Source organism: Amphibalanus amphitrite, unplaced genomic scaffold, assembly GCF_019059575.1.
Source record: "Amphibalanus amphitrite isolate SeventyFive unplaced genomic scaffold, NRLGWU_Aamphi_draft 002535F_arrow, whole genome shotgun sequence".
Taxonomy (NCBI): domain Eukaryota; kingdom Metazoa; phylum Arthropoda; class Thecostraca; order Balanomorpha; family Balanidae; genus Amphibalanus; species Amphibalanus amphitrite.
In genome coordinates this window covers 1-23,215 of record NW_024883955.1, presented here as the reverse complement: position 1 = coordinate 23,215, position 23,215 = coordinate 1, and the positions used below count along the sequence as shown (strand labels likewise).

The 23,215-nt window shown below is 52.8% G+C and overlaps 1 protein-coding gene across 1 annotated transcript; it reads left to right on the top strand.

Annotated features, from left to right (window-relative positions):
- Positions 1-215: 215 nt before the first annotated feature.
- On the top strand, positions 216-20,850 carry LOC122377118 (low-density lipoprotein receptor-related protein-like; the record flags this gene model as incomplete). The annotated part of the gene is made up of 9 exons (XM_043357083.1): positions 216-346; positions 5,327-5,458; positions 7,542-7,692; positions 7,931-8,019; positions 9,430-9,548; positions 9,748-9,871; positions 10,353-10,469; positions 11,315-11,475; positions 20,728-20,850. Coding segments are annotated over exons 1-9 (1,110 nt in total), but the record flags the coding sequence as incomplete, so codon positions are not given.
- Between the last annotated feature and the right edge of the window lie 2,365 nt (positions 20,851-23,215).

The window sequence follows — 23,215 nt, the reverse complement described above, 5'->3', positions numbered from 1 at the left end:
GTCTGATTGAGAGGAGAGGGGTACTCTTTTCGTACGGTCTGCTGGCCGGACGAATGTTTGAAGTCTCCCCCCCCCACACACACACTGACCACTGCTGACCTCATTGACCCCTCGCTGACCCCTGCTGAGTGCTGGTCCCTGCTCCTTCTCTAGTCCTCACCGACCCTGCTGCTGACCTCATTAATGTCTCACTGACCCTCGCTCTCTCCCTCCGCAGACACATATTCGACAACATGTCCGACGACGTCGTTCATGTGCTCGGCGTCTCAGAAGTGCATCCCGAACCAGTGGGTGTGCGACTACCAGCGCGACTGTCCTGACGGAGAGGACGAGCGACAGTCGTGTCGTAAGTACCCGTCTGTCTCCCCCTCCCCCCGTTCACCCGTCCGTCCTCACGGTACCCCTCCCCCCATACACATACTCGTAAATGCATACGGTCGGCCGGCTGATGTTGATCGGTCAGGCCACCACGGCCCCTGGCCTTCCCCCCCCCCCCTGACGTCGCACCGGTCACTTGGGCACTCGTACGGTCTCGATGTGAGCTGGTAGCACACAATACAGGTGGGAGATGCATACAGACGACACGCTTTCAATTCGTGCTTACTCAGTCGGTGACACACCAGGGAAATAAGCTAAAATTAGAGTGCTCTATTTATTGCTCCCGCTACTTCACCGTCTCCCATAGGGTCCTGTGTTGAGCTGGTGTCGAGGCTCTAAAAATGACGCCGATTTTTGCACCCTTCTCACGAAAATCGCTCGGACCGCCTGGAAACCAATTGTTCCGCTCTAAAAATTTCATGATCGACGGGAAAATGAATGAGGAAAAGATTGGTCCTGAAATAATTCTGAACTCCCTGTAGAACATATCGAAATATGGCTGCAAACTAGGAGCATGTCAAAATCGACAAAACAATACAAATAAACTTACCGGGATTTTTTTATTTTCCATGCATCTGTGTATGAAATGAGTCGGTTTTTCGGAAAGATCATCTTCTGTTTAATTAATAATTCCACAATTGCAATCGAGAAAAAAAAACATTTCCGCTGTGACAGCAGTTTTGGCATTGTGCCAGTAGTGTGGCGTTCGCGGTGCTGCGTGGTCGTCGGGACGGAGTTGTGAGTATTTTCGGTGTTTTAAATGGTTGATGGCCATTTGAACCAGCTTCATATTATTTCCTACACATTTTTGCATCAAATTATTGCTTTGAAAGACCATTGAAACCCCTTATCTCTTCATGAAACACGATCATATTCATCGTCGACGAAAATGGCGCGGGACTCCATGTGCATTCCGATCGAAATAAATCGTAAATTAAATAATATTCGATGATAAGTATCATATTCTAGTGACACATTTTCATAAAATAAGGCATAAACTTTGCAAGGAAGTCAACATTGGATAATTGGATTCTTATTTTGCTCACATATCCTTGTAGTAGTCAAATGGCTCAATTGTTAGATAGATGTAAGTATATGTTTTGGCTTGATGTTTGCTGTGAAACCACCCAGCCACTTGCAGGTTGAGTGATTTTCTGATAATTACCTGATAATCATTTCTCCTTTTCCTTAAAAGAAACTAAAATTCCTTTCAAAGTAATCCATTTTAAGGAATGGCGGCTTGCTCATTGGCATTTCATGTTCTTGTTTTGTTATTGCTGGCAGTATTTTGATACAATAATGCAATATGAATTTTTTGCAATAATAAAACCTAAGACAAACTCAGTTAATGCGTCAATCAAACACCCAACAGAAAGATTGTGAGTCCTTGTAACGTGAAGCATAATATTCTATGAATGTGTTATATAGAATATGCCAAATATTAAATTAATTATTATTTGATACTGATAGCTGAGCAGGTGAATTATGCCACAATATAATTTCATTTTCTGGTTTTGAAATAGCCGGCAGTATTTTACTTCAACAAATGTAATATACATGGAATACATGTTGTTATGTTACCTATGTTAAAAGTTTAATAACAGCCAACAGAAGGAGCTGTTTCAGCAGATAATGTTTGTACCTTATGCATTACCTTTCTTTTCTGCAGGGCCATGCTTCCGCTGGGTGGTCGACATTTGCCTCCTGAAGAAGTTGAGCAACATGAAGACCACCAGATGAGGTGTCTGCAGTTCATGTGGAACTCTGCAGACTACAAGTGTTATGCCAACCACAACCAAAGTGCTGTGATCATGGAGGCATGAACCTCATGACAACACTTCAGATTTGCAGTTGAACCAAAGTGTGATTCAAACCACCTGTGGCATCTCACTCAATGTGTGAACAGTGTGATTATTGTGCAGTGTTCAGCTGCAACTAAGACATTTTTTAGTGACTTGTTTGCAATTAGCCACCAAAAGCATTTTTGGGCTGGCTGCTGTAATTTGTTGTGCACACTGCACTGCACAATAGTGGTAGTGTTTTGTCACTTGTCAAGTTGTCAGTTGTGCATGTTGCATGTTTCTCTTCCCTCGGCCCTCATTATCAGTTAAGTGGTGAATTGGCATCACTCAGTCTCCCCAGATCTCCATTAGGCATTAACTGTCTGTCAACCACCTAACTTGAGATGGTATTTGCTAATAGTGTCAGAAAAGAAGTGATTGTAGACATTTTTAGGAATATGAGCTCCGTTTCATGCGTGTTCCAGTGGTCATTTTGTCACATGTCCCATAGTGTAATAAATGGAAACTGTTGTTCCCTTTTGAAGGTACTCGCGGATGCAGAAAGCGTTGGGCCTAATTATTAAACGCACCCTCCTATCAGCGACGCACGAAATCGACAAATATCATCCTTTTTAGAACAGGAGGAAACGAAAACTTGTGAACATAGCTGTACCTACAACAGTGCATAAGGAATTGAAATTCTGGGAGTTTTTGAAATTCAGAGAAACTCAAGTTGTCGACAGGTATGCCCCCGCCCCCCTTGCACGTCAAAGACCGCCTAAAAAACAAACGCCTACAAATGAAGGCATTATTCGTATGTTCGTTGTAATTGCAGCAGCCTGGCAACATGTATTGCGGTCCGATGGCGAATTACACTCGTGCTCAAAAACTGCCGGTAACTGCCAATGCACTTAGGTCATAGGTGAGGAGAGGAAGGGTTATGTCATATATCAACATCATAGAAATGGCTTCATCTGAGCTGTGCCTATTGTACATAATTCAACCAATCTATGCATTTCGTTTCTTGCAATCTACTCATGCTTTCACTCCAGCTTCAGAGTAATCATCCCATATGGTACGTCTTAAGATATTGATTTCTATGGCGGTTTGCAATTACTAGCCACGTCTCACCTCAGTTTGGTGGCCCCGCATCGGCCCACTCGGCCGCTCTAAAATTGACTTACGGAGGAGGATGGTAGCTTTTATTTTAGCTTCTCCGCCGACTGCGGGGAGCGCCGTCGCCGAGGTAGGAGCAATAATTAGCTTATGTTTGGGACTTATTTCCACGCTTAATTAACATTTTAATGTTATTTTAATTAATTCATGTTAATCTTTGACGCATTCTCTTTCTATTGATACCATCCACCGGTCTGAGAATTACTGCCTTGCTGCGTAAGGGCCGATAAAAGATCACGCTTTTAGGGGTATCTCTTCAACATGGGGCAGGAGCAATAAATAGAGCGCTCTAATTTTAGCTTATTTCCCTGGTATGTCACCAACTGTACTGTTAGCTTGCTGCCGTTATAAATGCTTTCCAATTCCAAACCCTGAATAATGTGGTGAATTATAGTGCACCATTCCGGTCTGCCGGCGGCTAGAGCGGCCGGCCGGTCGGCCCACCGAGCGACGGCCACGCCATGACCTTGACTGACCTTGACTGGGAGTCGGTCAGTGCTCGGGCACGGGGACGGGGGGGGGGGGGGAGAGGAGCCGCCCGGCCGCCGTACGAAACTACGCGCTCTACCGTGCTGGGAACTCTGCACCCAAGCACGTTGCGTTTTCGGCATCCGGGTTTTTAAATCGGTCTGTGGTTTCGCACTGCCTCAGGACTACCGAATTCCTTCGCACTTGCTTTTTGTCTATTGCAGAGCTTGGCTTAGTGAGCAGGTGCCTGGTCTGATTTACACTTGACGTGCCGCTTGGCGCTGATCTCGTAGAAATGTATTTTTTTTTTTTTTATCGCAAGCATGCATCACAATGAGGCAAATTATAGCTTTTTTATGATTCCATGACGGTTTTTCGTCCAGCAGATTTTCGTCGGACAATTTTTCGTCCGCAGATTTTCGTCCGACTTTTTTTCGTCTCGCATTTTTTCGTCTGTACATTTTTTCGTCTGTGCATTTTTTCGTCTGTACATTTTTTCGTCTGTACATTTTTTCGTCCGGACATTTTTTCGTCTGTACATTTTTTCGTCTGTGCGTTTTTTCGTCCGGACATTTTTTCGTCTACAATTTTAACGTAACCTAACCTAACCTAACCTAACCTAACCTAACCTAACCTAACCTAACCTAACCTTACCTACTGATGTTTGCCTACCGGGGGATAAGGAAAAAGTTACTTGCATGAATAGATTGCAAGCAATGGTAAGTCAAATATTTTTAGGTTAAGTGGTTATGCATCAGGCTTCAGGCCTTCGGCCTGAAGCCAGATACACAACCACTTAACCTAAAAATATTTGACTTACCATTGCCTGTAATCTCTCCTAAGGCATTGCCTTCGGCACTGCACTGCTTCGCCCCCAGTATTATTATGACGTCATTTGCCTCCACAGTTGAATAGCATTGTAGTATGTTTTCACTCAACCTTGGGTGAACAGGCGTAAAATTTATGGAACGAAAAAATGTCCGGACGAAAATATGTACAGACGAAAAAATATACGAACGAAAAAATGTCCGGACGAAAAAATATACAGACGAAAAAAGGTACAGACGAAAAAATGCACAGACGAAAAAATGTACAGACGAAAAAATGCGAGACGAAAAAAAGTCGGACGAAAATCTGCGGACGAAAAACTGTCCGACGAAAAAATGTCAGACGAAATTTTGTCCGGACACGTTTTTTATTTTCTACATAAATTAGGCCCTACATTAAAACCTGCGCTGGGTCTGGTGTGGAGATCAGTGAGTAAAGACCCATGACCTCTGACCCTTCCCCTCTCCCGTAGCCCCAAGATTACTTTACCGTAGCCCCGCCAGTCTGTGAGGACGGCGAGTACTGACCTTTGACCTCCCCCTGCCCCCCCCCCCCCCAGCTCCGCCTGTGAGTAGGTACTGAGTTACTGACCCATGACCCCTCCCCCCTCCACAGCGCCGCCGGTGTGCAAGGACGGCGGATACTGACCTCTGCCCTGTGACCTCTGACCTCTGACCTCTCCCTCTGCCCCGCAGCGCCGCCGGTGTGCAAGGACGGCGAGTTTGCGTGCGGCGAGTACCGGTGGAACCACACGTACTGCGTGCCCAACCACCACCGCTGCGACATGCTGCAGGACTGCGCCGACGGCTCCGACGAAAAGGACTGCAGTGAGTTGGCAGGGCCTCATGAGGGTCATGGCGGGCCACGGAGGTCCCTGGTGGTCCTTCAGAGGACCTCTGAGGTTCCCTGAAGTCCCTTTTGTTGCCCAGGCGGATTTCCTGAGATCTCGGTTCTTCTTAGGGTCCAGTGATAAGACGCGGACAAGCTTTATTTAATGTTTAACATTAAATAAACAAAACGGATCGTGCAAATGTTATAGACTTCCGCTTGTTGATTGGTTGGTCTGAAATTCTTGCACGTTGGCTGTGATGGCTCGGTGGACGGTAAACAGGACTATCAGTGCTCTGGAGCAATACTGTGACTGACAGCGCACTGAGTCTCAGTGTGCACTAGTCACAGTGTGCAGCAGTCAGTGTGCAGTAGTCACAGTGTACGCTGACGGTCCACTGTGGACTGTCACCGGCGGACGGTACCGGACCCCACAGTGAGACTCTCGGGCCCGGCCGGCTGTCAGTGTGTCTCACATACAGCCGAGCCCCGCCGGCAGTCCAGTCCGCTGTCTCCCGTGCACTGCCGTGGCCCCGCCCGGCTGTCAGTGTGTCTCACATACAGCCGAGCCCCGCCGGCAGTCTGCTGTCTCCCGTGCAATGCTGTCCCCCGGCCGGCTGTCAGTGTGCCTCACATACAGCCAGTCCGCTGTCTCCCGTGCACTGCTGTGGCCCCGGCCGGCTGTCAGTGTGTCTCACATACAGCCGAGCCCCGCCGGCAGTCCGCTGTCTCCCGTGCACTGGTTTGGCCCCGGCCGGCTGTCAGTGTGTCTCACATACAGCCGAGCCCCGCCGGCAGTCCAGTCCGCCGTCTCCTGTGCACTGCCGTGGCCCCGGCCGGCTGCGGACGGCGCCCCGGCCCTATCTCGGGCCTGTAGGGCGTGGCGTCACGGCCCGCTCGCCGGCCGTCACGGTGTCGCCTGCAGTCGTGACGTGACGTGCTGCCGCCGTGACGGAGCGGCGGGGTGGCGGCCGCCGTCTCTCCAGTCGGGACCGGGCCGGGCCGGGCGCCCCCGCTGTACCCACACCCTGTACCGGACCCACTCAGATCGATCCGCGGTCGATGTCGAGACGTGGACTGACGGGTGACAGGTGACCACCGACGGAAGGCCGCGCATGTTGACCTAGGGCCAACTGGAAGGATGCGAACACATCAGCAGAGTTTTTTTTTTAGTTTCTATAGTACGGCAATCATAGAAATGTAATATTAGATCATTTCTTTCGATTTTCTTCTCAGTTTGCTGCCTGTACATATTAGGCGATATTTATTTCCTCAATTACCAATTAAATCGTTTTTAAGTCGCCGAAGCCTATCGTGACAATGCCTATAGAACCGCGGGAAACGCTACGTGTCCTGATAGGTGAGCCCAAGCCCTATAAGACGAGCGGTTATTTCGAGGGCCTTCCCCGGCTGCTGTATGCAGATAATCGCCATCCGTCTGAAAACCGACGGTGTATGGTGTGCCAGCTGTTGTCAGGCTCGGTTGACACGCGTCCCAGGCCTTTAGTTTGTTGTTTGGCCAGCCTTGAAGCCTGTTTTTAGTAGCGAGTTTGCTGACGTCAATCCTTTCGAGCGTGATATGAACCGACGTAAAATGACGCCGCATTTTGGCGACTTAACATTTACCTTCACGAGTATTTATTAACTGCCTTTTCAACTGAACAACCCACATCGCAGCCAATCAAATGGCCATTCTCTGATGTTTTGTTCGACGAAGGCCACTGGCCACTTGCAGGGCCATGCAGTTGCTGATATTGCATTCACGTTGAACCTGAACAGAAACGTTGTTTTTAAGTTTGCAGGATTAAATAGATCATCGTTATGCCATTGTACATTATTAAAATAGGTGATTAGGTAATCAGAAGCTTTTTGTGTTGACTGGCCTGGCAACACAGGGTGGACCTATGGTAATCCAACTCTTATTCCGATTTTTTTTTCTTTCACACATCTTCAGTCTCACCAGTGTAGCACTCCAAGAATTGGCGAACCGGAGGGCTGCTTTTTTCCCACCATTTCCCGCACGCGGTCAGACTGACAGGTGCGTATGCGTGTGCTGGACTAACCGGACCCTCCCTCCCCCAGATTACCGGACATGTCTGCCCACCGATCACAAGTGCAGCTCGGGCCTCTGTATCGCCGCCAATAAGAAGTGCGACGGCTACTGGGACTGCCGAGACCACTCAGATGAGGAGATGTGGTGCGAGGGTACCTCGTGTGAGCTCAACCAGACCAGGTGGGTGGTCAGTGGTCACACGGCGCGGTGTGAGGGGGAGGGGGAGGGCGGAGGGAGGTTATAAAACAGACCAGGCCGAGACACGGCGGGTGAGAGCTCTGAATAGTCACAGGATCTGCCACTAACAGAACACTTAACCGATGTAAACTAACGTCTGAAAATGGTGCGTTTTAATTGGGCACGTTTGTTTGTGGCTATGTCAGCTGCCTTTCTAACCGGCCCTGTGTGTCTGTCGCAGGTGTAAGGACGGCAAGCGGTGTATAGAGAAGGACCAGGAGTGTAACCACCGAAACGACTGCGCCGACGGCAGCGACGAGGTCGACTGCAGTGAGTACCGACGGCCACCGGCCGTCCGTCCGTCTGTCCGTCCGTCTGTCCGTCCGTCCGTCCGTCCGTCCGTCCGTCCGTCCGTCCGTCCGTCCGTCCGTCCGTCCGGGCTGAGTCGCTGTCCGTCCGGGCTGACCGTGATAAATCCCGTCCTTGAGGGTAACTTCGGGGCTGAGACGAACCCGACCCCACGAGGGGATGTCCTGGTGAACTGTCCACCGACCCCACCCCGGCCGCAGAGCAGAGACAGTGCCTAGGGAGGAGTCCAGAGAGGGTACCCAGTGGATAAGTGCATTAGGAAGAGGAGGGTAGCACTGTAGGAGAAAGGGAGAGCTCTGTCCAGCTAACGGAGAGCGGTCGTCCCTGAGTGAGTTCAGCGGCGCCGTGACCCCGTCAGGGGTCGGGTCTGGGCCGTCCGGGGTGGCCACCCCTACCAGCCTCTACTCACGAGACGGGTGACCCTGCGACCCCCCGTAACGACGGGTGCAAGCCACCGCGCTGTCACTATCTGTCGGCCGCAGCGGGGAGGGAGGGTTACCACAGCTGGAGACGACTGCGGACAGCCTGAGACAGCTCAGACGGCTGGGGTGACTGGGCAAGGGGGAGACTAGGGATGAGCATGGGTATGGAGGGGATATGGCTGGGGACAATAAAGGATGGCTGGGGATAGCCGGGGACAGTGAGGGCCGGCAGAGAACACCTGGAGGCTGCTCGACATGTCGGACTTCTGATCCCATTTCCGTCGTGGTCGCCGCAGTCAGCTGTTCCGCACGCCGCGCGGGTGGACCGTTACGTAACACTCGGTGCCACGCCGCGCGCTGTCGCCGGTCGCCGGGGTGGGGCCGCCGGGCCTCCGGGACAGGCCGACACAGGGCCGAATGGAGCTGACTGGCTGGCTCCCGGTACCGTACAGCTGGCCACAGTGGGTGGGCCTGTCCCCTACCCCCACCCCCGGAGTCAATGGGGATGGGAGGCTGCAGCGGCTGCAGCCTTCCCCTCGCCCTGCTGCCCTCGGTGGAATGCATTGAATTACATTGCACTGAGTGATCCCCGGCTGGCATGCCATTCACTGGTAACCGGGTGAATTTGGACCACCACTGGGGTGAATTTGGACCACTCCCTGGGCTCCTGATCCCACCGACGTACTCGGCTCAGATTTCGCGAAGGGACTGCTTGGCAACTGCCTGGTCTAAAACATTTCTGAGCGATTTCAAATATCCCAGCTATGGCAGCTTGTCAAACACTAGTCAACTAATCCTACGGCTCCAGGGCTTCGCCGCGACGATCGACACTCGCCCTCCACTACCTCCAGTGTCGGTGGGTGCCGATTTCGTGCCGTGCCGCCGCCCGCCGTGCCCGCCGTGCCCTGTGACCCCTCTCGTCTGACCCCCTCCGCCCGTCGTCCGGCAGACTTCCCGGCGTGTCATGAGGGCCAGTTCCGCTGCGGGAACGGCCTGTGTATCCCGCACCGCTGGAAGTGCGACTCGTCGCCCGACTGCGCCGACGGATCCGACGAGGAAGACTGTCAGGTGAGGTCCACGGCGCCCGCGGGACGGTTAGCGGGAGGTCTCGGGTTCGAGACTGCGCAGGGGAAGCATTCGTTGTCCGCTGCTTCTGATATATGACATAGTGTTTTGTTATTGAGTTTGTCGACTGACGACTGAATCTGCTCTGTGCCAGTGTGACACACGGTCACTCACATCACGTGACGTCCGTGACCGCCCCCAGGCCAAGGATTGTCCGGAGGGTCAGTTCCTCTGTGAGACAGAGAAGAAGTGCATGGACAACACGGTGCTCTGTGACACGGTCATTGACTGCCAGGGAGGTTTCGACGAGGAGAACAAACAGTGCTGTGAGTATCCCCGACACGCGGGCTCCGCGGAGGGTTCTGATATCTGCCCGCTTTACCGAGGGCGATAGCACGGGATCGTACAGCGAGGGGATACAGTACAGGGTATGGCTGGATGCGGTCCTAAATTTCAACAACTGAGGGACGTGCCAAGGCATGCAATCGTGCTATAGCGTACGCTCCTGCAGGGTCATTTATTGATCGACACGTGCCGCAGCTATACTGAGAGACGTCGTGCATTGGTCATCCCTGATCGATGCTGCCTGGCAACCGTGGCTGGGTTTCGTGTCTGTGGGTCGAACTGCCTGTCTTAACTCGCTGCAGCGAGTGTCCTGTATCAGATTCTAACCTCTCCACAGCCAAGGACCTCTGACTCCCTGCAGTGAGTCTGACTCTGACTCTGACTCCCTCCGATCCACAGCCAAGGACCTCTGTGACTCCCTGCAGTGAGTCTGACTCTTACTCTGACTCCTCCGATCCACAGCCAAGGACCTGTGTGAGTCGCTGCAGTGCGAACACGAGTGCCGCGCCTCGGCCGATGGCGGTATCTGCATATGTCCCGAGGGCAAGGTGCTAGCTGAGGACGGCCGACTCTGCGAGGGTAAGTAGCGAGTAACGAGTAACGAGTACCGAGTACCGAGTACCGAGTACCGAGTGCCGGCTACATAGAGAACTGAGCACCGTGTACCATGTACCTACTGCGTGCATAATGCATGGTGCATAGGCACAATGCATTGTACTTTATAGAGTTCAGGTGCGGTGAAGGTTCGCGATGTTCCATTGAGCTGTGTCACGTGCTTTGGCGAGCTGCCAACAGGACTTACCTTCCCCTCCCATCCCGGCTGATCCTATTCAGCCGGTAGCACGTGACCCCGAGTTGGCCAACACCATCCTGGGTAGGGAAGGCAAGCCTGCTCCGGGATTCACGCAAATAAAAAGATTAAAGAAACCACACTGGTAGCCGTGAATATCTGCCGTGAAGCCGTGAATAGCCGTCTGTGGCAGGTTTGCATATTTTGCAAGCACGCTGCCACAACACGTTTATAATGCTTCGGATTTAACGTAAACATTAGGTGCCCGTCTCTTTAAGCATCCTCGTCAATCTGTTTTCCCAAATAGAATCTCCTCTCTCTGCGGGGATTGCCGACAATTACGGGGCCGGCTTGCGTGCCGGAGTGGCTGGAATGGAAGGCCGCCCGTCGTGCAGTGGAGGTCGATAATTGACTGTCGTTTCGCGTGGTCAAGGTTTACTGGCCGCTGGTGGCAGTTACGTCCCTCTCGTTCTGTGTCGAGTGTGTGGTGTCTGCTGCCCGGGGTCGTCTGTTGGCCATGGAAGATGCACTCTCGGGCTAGAGGCTGTCTCTGTGACTGATTGCTGTAGACCATCCCGTACGCCCGTCCCCACGAGTACGACCGCCCTCCGACCGCCCCTCTCTGTGTCGGCAGACCTGAACGAGTGTAACGGCTGGGGCTACTGCGACCACTTCTGTACCAACACGGACGGCAGCTACAAGTGTCTCTGCAAGGTCGGCTATCAGCTGAACGGAACCGTCTGTCTGGCAGAGAACTCGGACAAACTGCGCCTCTACTACGCCTATCAGACCAAGGTATGTAACCAATGAACACAATCCAGCGGCATGGTATAGCCCGGACAAACTGCGCCTCTACTACGCCTATCAGACCAAGGTAGGTGGTGGCTCACAGACAACTCAGCGGCACGGGATAACTCGGACAAACTGCGCCTCTACTACGCCTATCAGACCAAGGTAGGTGGTGACTCACAGACAACTCAGCGGCACGGGATAACTCGGACAAACTGCGCCTCTACTACGCCTATCAGACCAAGGTAGGTGGTGACTCACAGACAACTCAGCGGCACGGGATAACTCGGACAAACTGCGCCTCTACTACGCCTATCAGACCAAGGTATAGGTGGTGACTCACAGACAACTCAGGGGCACGGGATAACTTGGACAAACTGCGCCTCTACTACGCCTATCAGACCAAGGTAGGTGATGGCACATAAATGGTAGGTGATGGCACACGAGAAAATGATCTCCTAAGAACGTGAGGGACGACCTTATGGTTGTTGACGCGACTGGTCAGGAGTTATGTGGTGGGCATATAATGATCACGATGCGTCCCCAAACCCCATGACAATCAATAAGAGGATTTACGACGGAGCACTCAGTGGTGCTGAGTCGCTTCCCTTGAACTGGATGATATTAGTGATTCTCCGATATCGTATGTTGTGTATTACTCAGGCTTGAGCATTGAGCAATACCCGTTCCAATTATTCATTTTCTAATGCTGACATTACCCTGAATTCAGGCATTGTTTGCCGGGTCGGCGCCGCCGCTGAAATTGTGGAACATTCCAGTCTCTGTCGCTGTGCTGTTTAACGTTATATTGCACTACGTCACCCGGTGGATGTGAGTCAGCTCACTTCACGGCTGGTATCGCGCAGTTGTGAGACGGCCGCTCCGGTGCCGGCCGGGCGGCTCGTGTCCCGGCCGGTGCCGCGGCGCCCGGTGACGTCCCCACCGCCGGACCCGCTGCGGCCGCCGCGCGGAACCGGTCCGGCGTGTCGCGCTCAGCGGCGCCTGCTCGTACCGTCCGTCCGTCCCTGGGTGGTTCTCGGGAGCGAGCTGGTACTCCGCGGCGGCGGAGCTCCGTACCAGAGCGACCCCGGGCGCTCCGTCACAGTCTGTAGCGAGCAGCTGAGCCGGAATGGTATCGGCGGCACGTACTTTATAGCGCAAACCGCCGCGATACCAGCGGACGAGCCGCTCGGCCGACAGAGCTGCACCCATGCGAGCGCTGCCGGCACCCGCAGGGACACCCGGACAGAGCTGCACCCATTCCCGGCGAGAGCTGCCGGCACCCGCCGGGACACCCGGACTGTTAAAGCGTGTCCGGCCAGCTGAAAACAATGGCTCTGTTCTGCGCCCTTCACACGATTTGGTCTCGCCTGCCGAGCACCGTTCATATCCGCCATGGGTCGAGCGAACACTTTCTTCTTCCTGTGCACACTTCGGTGGAGTCATTCAATTTGCATTGGCTCAAACAATGCGGTACAGTAGGTCTACTAAAAAAGTCCCCCGCTCCAGAGGCGGCCGGCCGGCCGAACCCCCGGATTCCAGCCCCGACTCTATTGCGCAGGCCGCGGCAGAGACACGGGTCAGGTCGCGGCGCCCGGCGAGTGGGTCAGTTGGCGGCGGCCGGCCGTGGAGTGAGGACGCAGCGTGTGGGGCGCAGAGATGCCGCAGCTCAGAGGAGGGGAAGATAATGACTCTGCACGATGCCGGAAATGATGCCTTTGTGATCTAAATTGAACACCTGCAGTGCATATCCTCCCTTGTCCCGTTCCTATTTTATCATAATCCTCCAATAATCTGTAATGGCCATCCAGCGCAAGCAAGCAAACAAAACAACCCGTTTAGCGGCGACATCATCTCGGATAAAAAAGCGACAGTGATGATTAGAATAGACTTAGGGCGAGGGCAAATCGAGGGGTATAACTATATATAATACTGAACGAGGCCGGTGTAAATAAATTTTCAAGACCGAGGTCCTTACTGGATTTTTGAACGAGGCCGAAGGCCGAGTTCAAAAATCAGTAAGGACTGAGGTCTTGGAAATTTATCACCGGCCGAGTTTGGTATGTATTTTACTGTATGCCAACGATAAATTTATTTTCTGGACCGAAGCTCTTAGTCGACTTAGGAGCGAGACCATCCCAAAATGTTGGCTTAAGTGCATTCTGGTAATGCATTTTTGACCGTGGTCAATTTGCTTACACCAATTATTACCACACCTCTCTGGCTAATGTATTTGAATAGGCCAGGCATACAGTAATATGTATCACATACCGAGTATTTTATTCCCATCTAGCGAATTAAGATTGGGGATCTTGTCCAACAAGTCAGCGGCCGTTCTAGACACAGAATAATGCTTTGTTTTCGGTCACATCATCTGCAATAATTCGAAGCGAGGTTTACCCTCGCCGGCCGAGAAGAAGGGGTGGATGCCTCCACCATGCATTTTTTGCGGTAGCTCAAAGCACACTGATGATAGAAGGCTGACATTTCACATGCCTTACATTTCATTCAAGCCGGATCACTTGACATCAACCACGTTTTCAGGTCAGGTCACGTAACTATGTCTTAGGTAAACCTCTGCACGGTTGTCGGCTATAAAATGATGCAATCCGCAATGCAATTAGTGTCGTATAAGCATAATGGGGAATTATGGAAACTGTTAATTTGGCGTCGGAAATGATCTAAAACTTTACCTCAAGCACATGAAATCGTGACTTCATACATTCTTGGCAAGGTCTAATGCTTCACTTTTGCATTGTTCACCTTGCGTGACGTCATTTATGACGTCACTAGTGTCATAGGAGTGTTTCGTCAATAACTCCCGATCAAAATGAGCTAGACAGTCTGGACAGCCATCAATGGACTTTGCAAGACTTGCCGAATCAAATGTTATGCAACATGTCCTCCTTTCAACAGCTTCGTGACCTGCGTTGCCCTAACATGACATTGACCTGAGGTAGACATTCTAAATTGCTTCACCTAAGCAAAAAGCATATAAATCGACGCATCTGAGAACAGAAAACACGATTGTATCGAAATGACGATAATGCGTTAAGTTATTTACCAAGAACCTATCAAATGCCTTGGGGCCCTTGACCTGCCCTAAGAGGTCACTGATATTCTAAAATGGGGTGCCAGTCGCTGCGTCACGTAACGACGCAAGCACTCGTTTTTTTTCCGCGAGGCTCTAGCAGCTAGCTCAATTATAGGAGCTAAACGTGGGGTCGGGGAATCGCTCCCTTCTCACTCACTATTTGGCCGGGATAGTGTTTGCAATTATTGTTAAAATCTAGCATTTTAAGATTTCAAATGACCTATTTTTTCCCGCCCAAGTCTTTCAATTCAAGGTCATAACATCAGGTTACGTCAAGTGACCTTACCTCAAGGAAAGTTCCTGTGCTCATCATATCTAAATACACCGACTAACCGATCGCTTCAGAACTTTCAGCGATTTTAATGGGCAACAGTGTATGTACCTATTTGAAACGTTTACTTTGCAAGTTTGACATTGTTGACAGAAATGCCGGGTCAACTCAAGTCAATGGGCGAAAATTGAACTGCGCTTTTTTGGACGGAACGCATAATAAACACTCTGAAAACATGTGGTGGTTGATGAGATACAATACTGAATGAGAAAATTGTTTGTTTTGTTGGGGGCCATCTTTTTCGGTCTGAAAAGGCCCTTGCAGAGCTATAGTTCGTTTTTTTTAAGTTTGACCTTCACTGTAAACGTCTTTTTGAACATAGCACGAGAATTGCTAGCTGAATTACTGAGAAAACTGGTTGGCGCACACTGATTTAACCAGATTTCACAGACGATCAATTTCATCAAATTTATTTACTATTTCACAGACTCGTAAATCGTATCTGCCAATACCTACAGCCTCACAGGGATAGACGACTTCTCAGGACTTATGTCTGAACTAATAAATAAATTGCACGGCGCTTAACATAACGTTAAATCGTCGATGTTCAAAACTTATTTTTGAAAATATTATTCATATCTACAATACAATGTGCGCTTACCAGTTTTCTCAGTAATTCAGCTAGCAATTCTCGTGCTGTGTTCAAAGAGACGTTTACAGTGAGGGGCAAACTTAAGAAAAACGGACTATATGACATTACTATGCTGTGGTGTAGTAATTGGGTTGTGCGAGCCAGCGACAGTGATCTGCGGAAGCGAGACTGTTCCCCGTGAGACGATTGCCCTGTCGGGACGGTCCAGCCGTCTCCCAAACGGTCACCCGAAGAGGATTATGTGTCCTGGAATGGATCCGACATCAACTACAGGTTGGCTGGTGGGGTGACCTCCAGTCCAGAGAGGGAAGCATGAAGACTACATATGTAGGGGCGACGCGGATTGGTTTTTCCTGAGGATAGCGAGGACGGAAGGAATCTAGCACCTTGAACCTTCCTTATACTGAATGTATCTCAGGCTGTTAAATCTCCTCAGCGGGTTTTTCTCGACATCGTCAAGGTGTCATTAACAAAAATATGAAATTCGGGAGGATAAATTAAATATAGAAAATGTGGCCAACAGAACATTATCAGTTGCGTTCAACATACTTGCAAGCATGTTCACACATCCAGCTTACATATGAGCCATGTAATAATTATTTTGATAGACATGCCAAGTTATGAAATCATCTGAAGTGTTTGTAAAGTTCCACGATACGGATCTAATATCCTGCTATGCTATGACCATTTCTGGTCAGGTCATGTCTTTGAACATAGGCCAAATTTTTCAAATGACCATTTTAGATCAACTTGCGATTCATTCGAAGCGTTTTGATAAGAGGAACGAAGAGGCTGGTAAAATTAATTTCATGCAAGTTTTAAGCTAAACACTTTAAAGTGTTTGTGGAAAAGCAATTGGTTTTCTCATAATACCGATGGTGGCAGTTGTTGTTATTTACATGCTAAGCCGTTGACCCTAATTAAATCTGACAATATTATTCAGATTTCAGACATAGCGGTAAACGAGCTGATTGTTGTGTTAGGTTAGGCTCTTTCGGTCGATTTCAGAGTTGGAAGGATGATAGGAATTAGGGGGAGACAGGGGGCCTGGGCGGGAGTCCTGGACCTCATGCTCCGCTGGGGCCGAGCCCATCACGTGGGTCGGATTGCCCTGACATATGGATAGCCCTGGGCGGTGTTTCACGGCCCCGCGCTGAAGCACACTGCGCTGCGCTGCTGCATTGTTGCGGCGGTTGATACCTATGAATTGGGCTCCACGCTAGCGTTGCGAGCCATAGGCGCGGGAGCCGGGGGGGGGGGGGCAGTGGGGGCAGCTTGCCCCCCCCCCCCCCCCAACTCCGGGGCCGTGGGGGCGGTGCCCCCACAGCTTTGAGACGGAATACCACACTTTTTTGCAAATGTTTTCTTTTTTGTTGAAAAAGCCGAGGGATGAAAAATAAGTGGCCTAGAACCGGTGAGAAAACTAGATTTGGGGGGACCCTAGGTTGATCTCTATTAAGGTGTGCCCCAGTCGGAAAGTAGTTCCCGCGCCCCTGTTGCGAGCTTCCGAGTCTGTTGATGTTTCCATGGAAATTGGAAACCCAATGCACCGGTGCGCGCAACGCACCCTGTCTAAGCAAAATTTTACCATCGGTGACCTCTAGTGACATGACCTCTGGCTATGACCGGAACCAAAATTGGCTGAAGTATTTTTTCTTCTTTTTGCTACTTTTGACGCTACTTCGAATACCACTTAAATGCCCAAAGCTGAGTTATAAGAATGATGCTCAATCCCCATTTCCCCTCCAACAGGGCGTGAGAGTCTAGGCATTCCTGTGGGGCACGGGCTAACAATGACTATCTCATTGGCCATGAACATCTACTGCCATTCTTTAACACCGGTTTCGCTGCGCTGAGCGGTGGCCGTCCCGTTTGTTGGATTCTACAGCTGGCTGGTGGAAAGCGTTACCGGCCGCCCGTCCACCGCCCGCGGGCCGGACCGAGCGGTCCCGCTGACCCTACCTGACCTGAGCCCGGCGCGATATGGGACAGGCAGACGGGGGTTCGGCTCAGCGAAGACAGCGCCCACTGGTGCTGGGGACTTTTTTAATAGACCTACTGTACACAGTGGGTGACTAATGCTGTTGAGTTGTGTAAACTGTGGGGTCTGGTCAGGTCTCGGCTGTGCAGTCTCCTGTGATGTGCAGCCTGCCAGCCACGGCTGTATCAGTTAATGAGTAATCGGCTTCTCCTGAAGACGAGCCGCCTCGGCTGGACCGCTGCGCAGGTGGTAAACTGGTTTCGCAACGCGTCTCGCCGGCCTCACGGTGGTGGGTGGCCGGCACGGCGTGACGCAGAGCCAGCGACCCCGTGACGGACGCGGCCGACACGGTGACGTGACGCGTCACACGGCGCGCCCCTTTCCCGGGACGCGCCGGAGGAGGCAGCACTGGACCAGCCTGGTCTTCTTCGGTCTGTGTGGTCGTGAACGGTCCGGATACCACTGCTGGCTTGCTCTGAACTGGGAGTTCTCATGCTCTGGTGTGCCATGGCGAGCACGGACTAGGGGCGGGTACCGCACTACCCCCGCTGATGGAGCGTTAATGGAGTGATAGCTGGTGAGGGAGACTGATGGAGCGCTGACGGAGCGCTGATGTAGCGCTGCCCGCTGACGGAACGCTGCCCGCTGACGGAGCGCTGATGTAGCGCTGGCTAAGCGCTTCCCGCTGATGGAGCGCTGACGGAGACTGATGGAGCGCTGATGGAGCGCTGCCCGCTGACAGAGCGCTGGTTGAGCGCTGATCGCTGACGGAGCGCCTCCCGCTGACGCCGGTGACACCGCCAGCGATGACGCTCGGAAGTGCGCCGCTCACTGCGGCCGGCACGACGACATACAGGCGTGGCGCGGGGCTGTGGCCGGCAGATCGCTGCTCTGCGGGTCAGTACAGTGACAATGGTCTGATATGGGACTGCGACCGGTGCGGTCTGTTTCCGTTTGGGTGGCGTGCTGTGCCACGGCGCCGGTCGGTACCGCGCCGCGTGGCACACCGCGCCACCGCCGCTGCCGGCGGGTGATTCACCATCGGAGGCGCGCGACCGACCGGTCCGGCCGACAACCGACAGACCATCTGTGGACCAGCAGCAGACCAGCGGCAGACCAGGGATGGACCAGCGCGGTGGTGTAACCGGTGGTGGGGATCGGCCTGGTCCGTCGTGGACCTGACAGCGGACCTGGGGATCGGCGGGGAACAGCTGGGACCGACAACGGACGGAACGGGCTTGGGGCATTACAACCAGGGATGCGGAGCCGGAGCCGGAGTCGGAGCCGGAGCCGCCGGAGCCGGCATATTTTGCCCGGAGCCGGAGCCGGAGCCGGAGCCGTGAAACAATATAGCCCGGAGCCGGAGCCGGAGCCGGAGCCGCCAAAAAAGGGGCGACTCCGGCTCCTTTTTATTTTTTGAAGAGGAAAAAAAATTGACCTAGTTCTGATTGACAGTACAAGGCAGTAAAACATATGGTAAGTACGTCATGGGCCATCAAGTGAATGAAAAAGCCGAATATCCCCAGTATCCCACAGGCCACAGTACGCAATCAACTTCCTGTGTGCTCCTCCCCCTCCCCCCCCCCCCACGTCTACTGCATCCCCAGAACATGAGTACCGGTCATCAGGTGACGGCCATTGTTTTGAAGCCAGTGCAGTGGACTGCGACTCCCAGCACCGTCTCTTCCCACGCCACCCCCCTCCCCCCCCCCACCCCAATGCAGCCGAGACGAGTGTCAGCTTACGATGGTTCAGTGAACTCCGATTCGCGGCAACTGCGTTTCCAATGCCATCGCTTCCTAGTCCTTTGTTCTGCTAGTTATCTCCGAGGTGCGTTTGCGCGGGGACGCGGTGAGTCGGTCATGGCAAAGAGTAACGCGTATAACCAATCCAATTTTTCTTCCACCCGTATTTAATTGATTGCATAGGGGATGTACTGAGTCGGAGCCGGAGCCGCCGGAGCCGGAGCCGCCGGAGCCGGACCATTTTACTCGGAGCCGGAGCCGGAGCCGGAGCCGCTATAACATTTCACCCGGAGCCGGAGCCGGAGCCGGAGCCGATTTTTTTCTCCGGAGCCGGAGCCGGAGCCGGAGCCGTCTGAAATTTCCACGGCTCCGCATCCCTGATTACAACCGAGCGAAATAATAGCCTACTGATCATTACGTCCCGTTTATTTTTTATTTTCATTTTTAACAATAATTAGTAGGTATGTTTTTACAGCTGCGTCGATAAGTGACATCTTGCGAAAGTCGAAGCTGTTTAGCGCTGCCCATTGCTGAACTTTTTTTTTGCTTTAACTACCTGTCTGTCGACTCACGAAGGGTGACCGCGGCACCTATACCCACTGAGTGGGCAGCCTTGAGCCGGGGCTGTGTGAGCTCCGGGACAGCCGGCCTTGGTCCAGTGCACCGCGGCGCAGCTCCGTGTTTTCCCGAGTCTTCGAGCAGCACCCGGCGTCATGTCGCCGGCGGCAGCAGAGACGAGCTGTGGGAGGGGGGGGGGGGGCTTAACGACCACAGCGGGGCTGGAGCAGCACCAGTCGCCACGACGGCCCTGGACCACCGATAGACAGTGGATGCGGTGGCCGATGGATAGCACGCAATGAATGGTAAACGGTGGGCGTCCCATCTCACCCCACTGTCATGTGAATACGGTGGACGCAGTGGTCGGTCCCGCGTCCGTACCGGCCGCGGTCGCAGCCCACCCCTTACCCCACGGCGGTGGACCCGACGAATAACAATTAGCGGTTCTACCTGTAGCTGGGGAAGACTACCGGGACGGCAGGGACCGTGTGTGTTTTTGTGCCTGTTTGTGAGACGGAGGCAGCACTGGAAACGAGCCGGCCTCGGGCGGGGACTATCCGTGCCGGACCGAACCCTGCATACTGATAAAGAACACGGTCGGTTCGGACCCGGGGTAGCCAGCCCGCGCTGTGCAGTCGGCAGCCGGACTGCCCCCACTGGGGAGGGGACGGGGGATTATACGGCAGCTTACACTGAATAACAATACGATACGGTGGGCAGGCACGCGCAGTATGCACGCCGTACGCCGCACATTGCACAACGGTGTATTGGAAGTGCGCAGTAATGAAAATCCAAAACGAAATGCGCTGGTGATGCGATTCAAAGCGATATCTAAAATTCACTGTTGAACGTGTTCCATTGCTAGCGCTATGTTTCTTATAGGTATCTTGAACGCTATCCCCTTTTCTGACGATGGTGACTATAACGGGACGGCACTGACGTCCGCTTCTCCGGCAGATCCTGCGGCTGGACCCGCGGAAGAAGGACGTGGAGGTGGTGGCCAACACAACGGCCGCCAGCGGCGTCGACTACCACTACCAGAAGGGCATGCTGTTCTGGTCAGACACCGACACCAGGAAGGTAAGAGCGCCGACCCCTCTGCGCCCCTGTGTCCGCCCCTGCGCCCCTTCCTGCGCCCCTTCTGCGCCCCTGTGTCCGCCCGCCCCCACCGCCCGGAGTGTGTTGATCTGCGCCGCCGACCCCTCTGCGCCCCTTCCTGCGCCCCCTCTGCGCCCCTGTGTCCGCCCCTGCGCCCCTTCCTGCGCCCCTTCTGCGCCCCTGTGTCCGCCCGCCCCCACCGCGGCCGGCCCGGGCTGTGTGGATCTGCGCCGCCGCACCGACTGTGACCTTGGCTCCACAGCGCGTCGGCCATTTGATCCGGGATGAGAGCGGCTTCTGGCCTAGCTCATGATGACTAGAAGAGATCAGTCCATCATCCATGTGGCATGGCGGATTGTATTATGTAAAATGACTTTCATAGAAACTCTGAGTATCCTTGTTCCATTCTGGTTGCATTGCTGGTGGGATTCCCCGGACTGTGTTATTGTTATTCGTGTTCCACAATGATCAGCGGTCAGTGGCCGCTATTGGTTTTCCCTGTTCAGGCCCGAGCCACGAGCACTACCAAGTACCAATGCGCTCCTGTCTGTCCATACCGCCGTCCCCTGTCCGTCCCGTCTCGTCCGTCCCCGTCCCCTATCGTCCGTCCCCGTCCCGTCTCCGTCCCTTCTCTGTGCCGTCTCCGTCCCGTCTCCGTCTCGTCTCCTTCCCCTCCCAGTTCCGTCCGAGAGGAGTGCAGTCGAATACCGTGACCCGGTCTCAGCAGCACCACCCTCCCCATCCCCTCCCCTCGCCGTCCCGTCTTTCACCCCGGTCACGGTCGGCGATACCTATGTACAGTCTGTCTTGAAAGTACCGCAGCATGGCGGGGTGGCGCTGGTGGGCCGGCGCGGCGGAGGGCGGTCAGGTTTGAGGGCCACTGAATCGCCTGACCCTTGGGGAAGGGAGGGGAGGGAGGGAGGAGAGGGGTGGGCGTGAGTAAGCGGGCTCTCGGTGCTACCAGTGCGGCAGACAAGGCGCTCTTTTATGAATACGTTATACAGAGACACCAGCTAAGCGTAGTAATTCTATTCCTGACATGAAGTTTTGATAAATGGGAAGTGAAGCTTCCCTTTTGAGCCTCGCCAGACATTTATGTGTTTCACATGTAATCCGGCCAGAGGGCAGCGTGTGCGGTCTCCGTCGTTTCGCTCAGATTAAGCTAGGGCTTCCAGAAAGTTGTGTGCGTGGTTACGAGACACATTGACTGGTAACTAATTTAATATTGCCAGTATTGGCCGCTTTGTAGCGTTTACTGATGGAAATGGTCCGTACTCCGTAGGGACCCGCCTTACGGCCGTTCGGCTCCTGATCGGACATGTGAAATGATCATGTCGGCCCTGATCATTTCGCCTGCAGGGACCTGATAGTGCCAATCACAAAATGCCTGGAAACGCGTAGATAATATGCGCTGACATGCATGGAATCGGTATTTTGGCCTGACATGGTATCGAGAAAGAGGTTACAGGTCAAAGGCTTTTGGATTCAAGGTCATTATATTTTTAGGAAAGATAAAGCATTGATCAATTCCGGGATATTGAAAGTTTTGCCGTGGTCGGTCGGTCGGTCGGTCGCTTTTTACGCGAGTTATTCGTGAAAAAGCCGTGAGGGACGCATCGGTTCGACCTCCTCCTGTAAGTGTGAAGGTTAAGAGCTCAGGTCAACCGGTGACCTCTCGAGCATTCTTCAGTGCCGGCGAGCATTATAACTTTTCCTGAGGCTAGGACACTATAACGTAACCTAAGTGACCCGACCTTGAAGATCTGGGTCTGATTAATTCCGCCATCACAAGTGTTTAAAAAAGATGCAATATCAGGTATGGGTGGAGGCATGTTGCAGAGTGCAGACCCCCCCCCCCCCCCAACGCAGCAGTGTGCAGAGAGCCTGCTTTGTTAAGTAATAAATCTAGCCAGCTACTTTGAAGCTGAAAGTACCTATAAAGAAAAAGGGTTCTGGGTCGCGACGGCGCTGTTCCCATCGCAACTCCAAATCTGACTTCGGCCTGCTGATCGGCTCCGACTCCGACTCTGGCTCCGGACCAGTGCACTGCCATAAGCATAAACGTATCACTTGCAGGCACGGGGATTGACGGAACTCTTCCGGACTGCTTTGGTAGCTATTATAGTAGACTCTGCAGCATTTGTTGGAGTCTGCTAACATTTTCAGCATCATGGAGAGAGAGAGAGAGAGAGAGAGAGAGAGAGAGAGAGAGAGAGAGAGAGAGAGAGAGAGAGAGAAGAGAGGAGAGAGAGAGAAGAGAGAGAGAGAGGAGATAGAGAGAGAGAGAGAGAGAGAGAGAGAAGAGAGAGAGAGAGAGCGAGAAGATAGAGAGAGAGAGAGAGAGAGA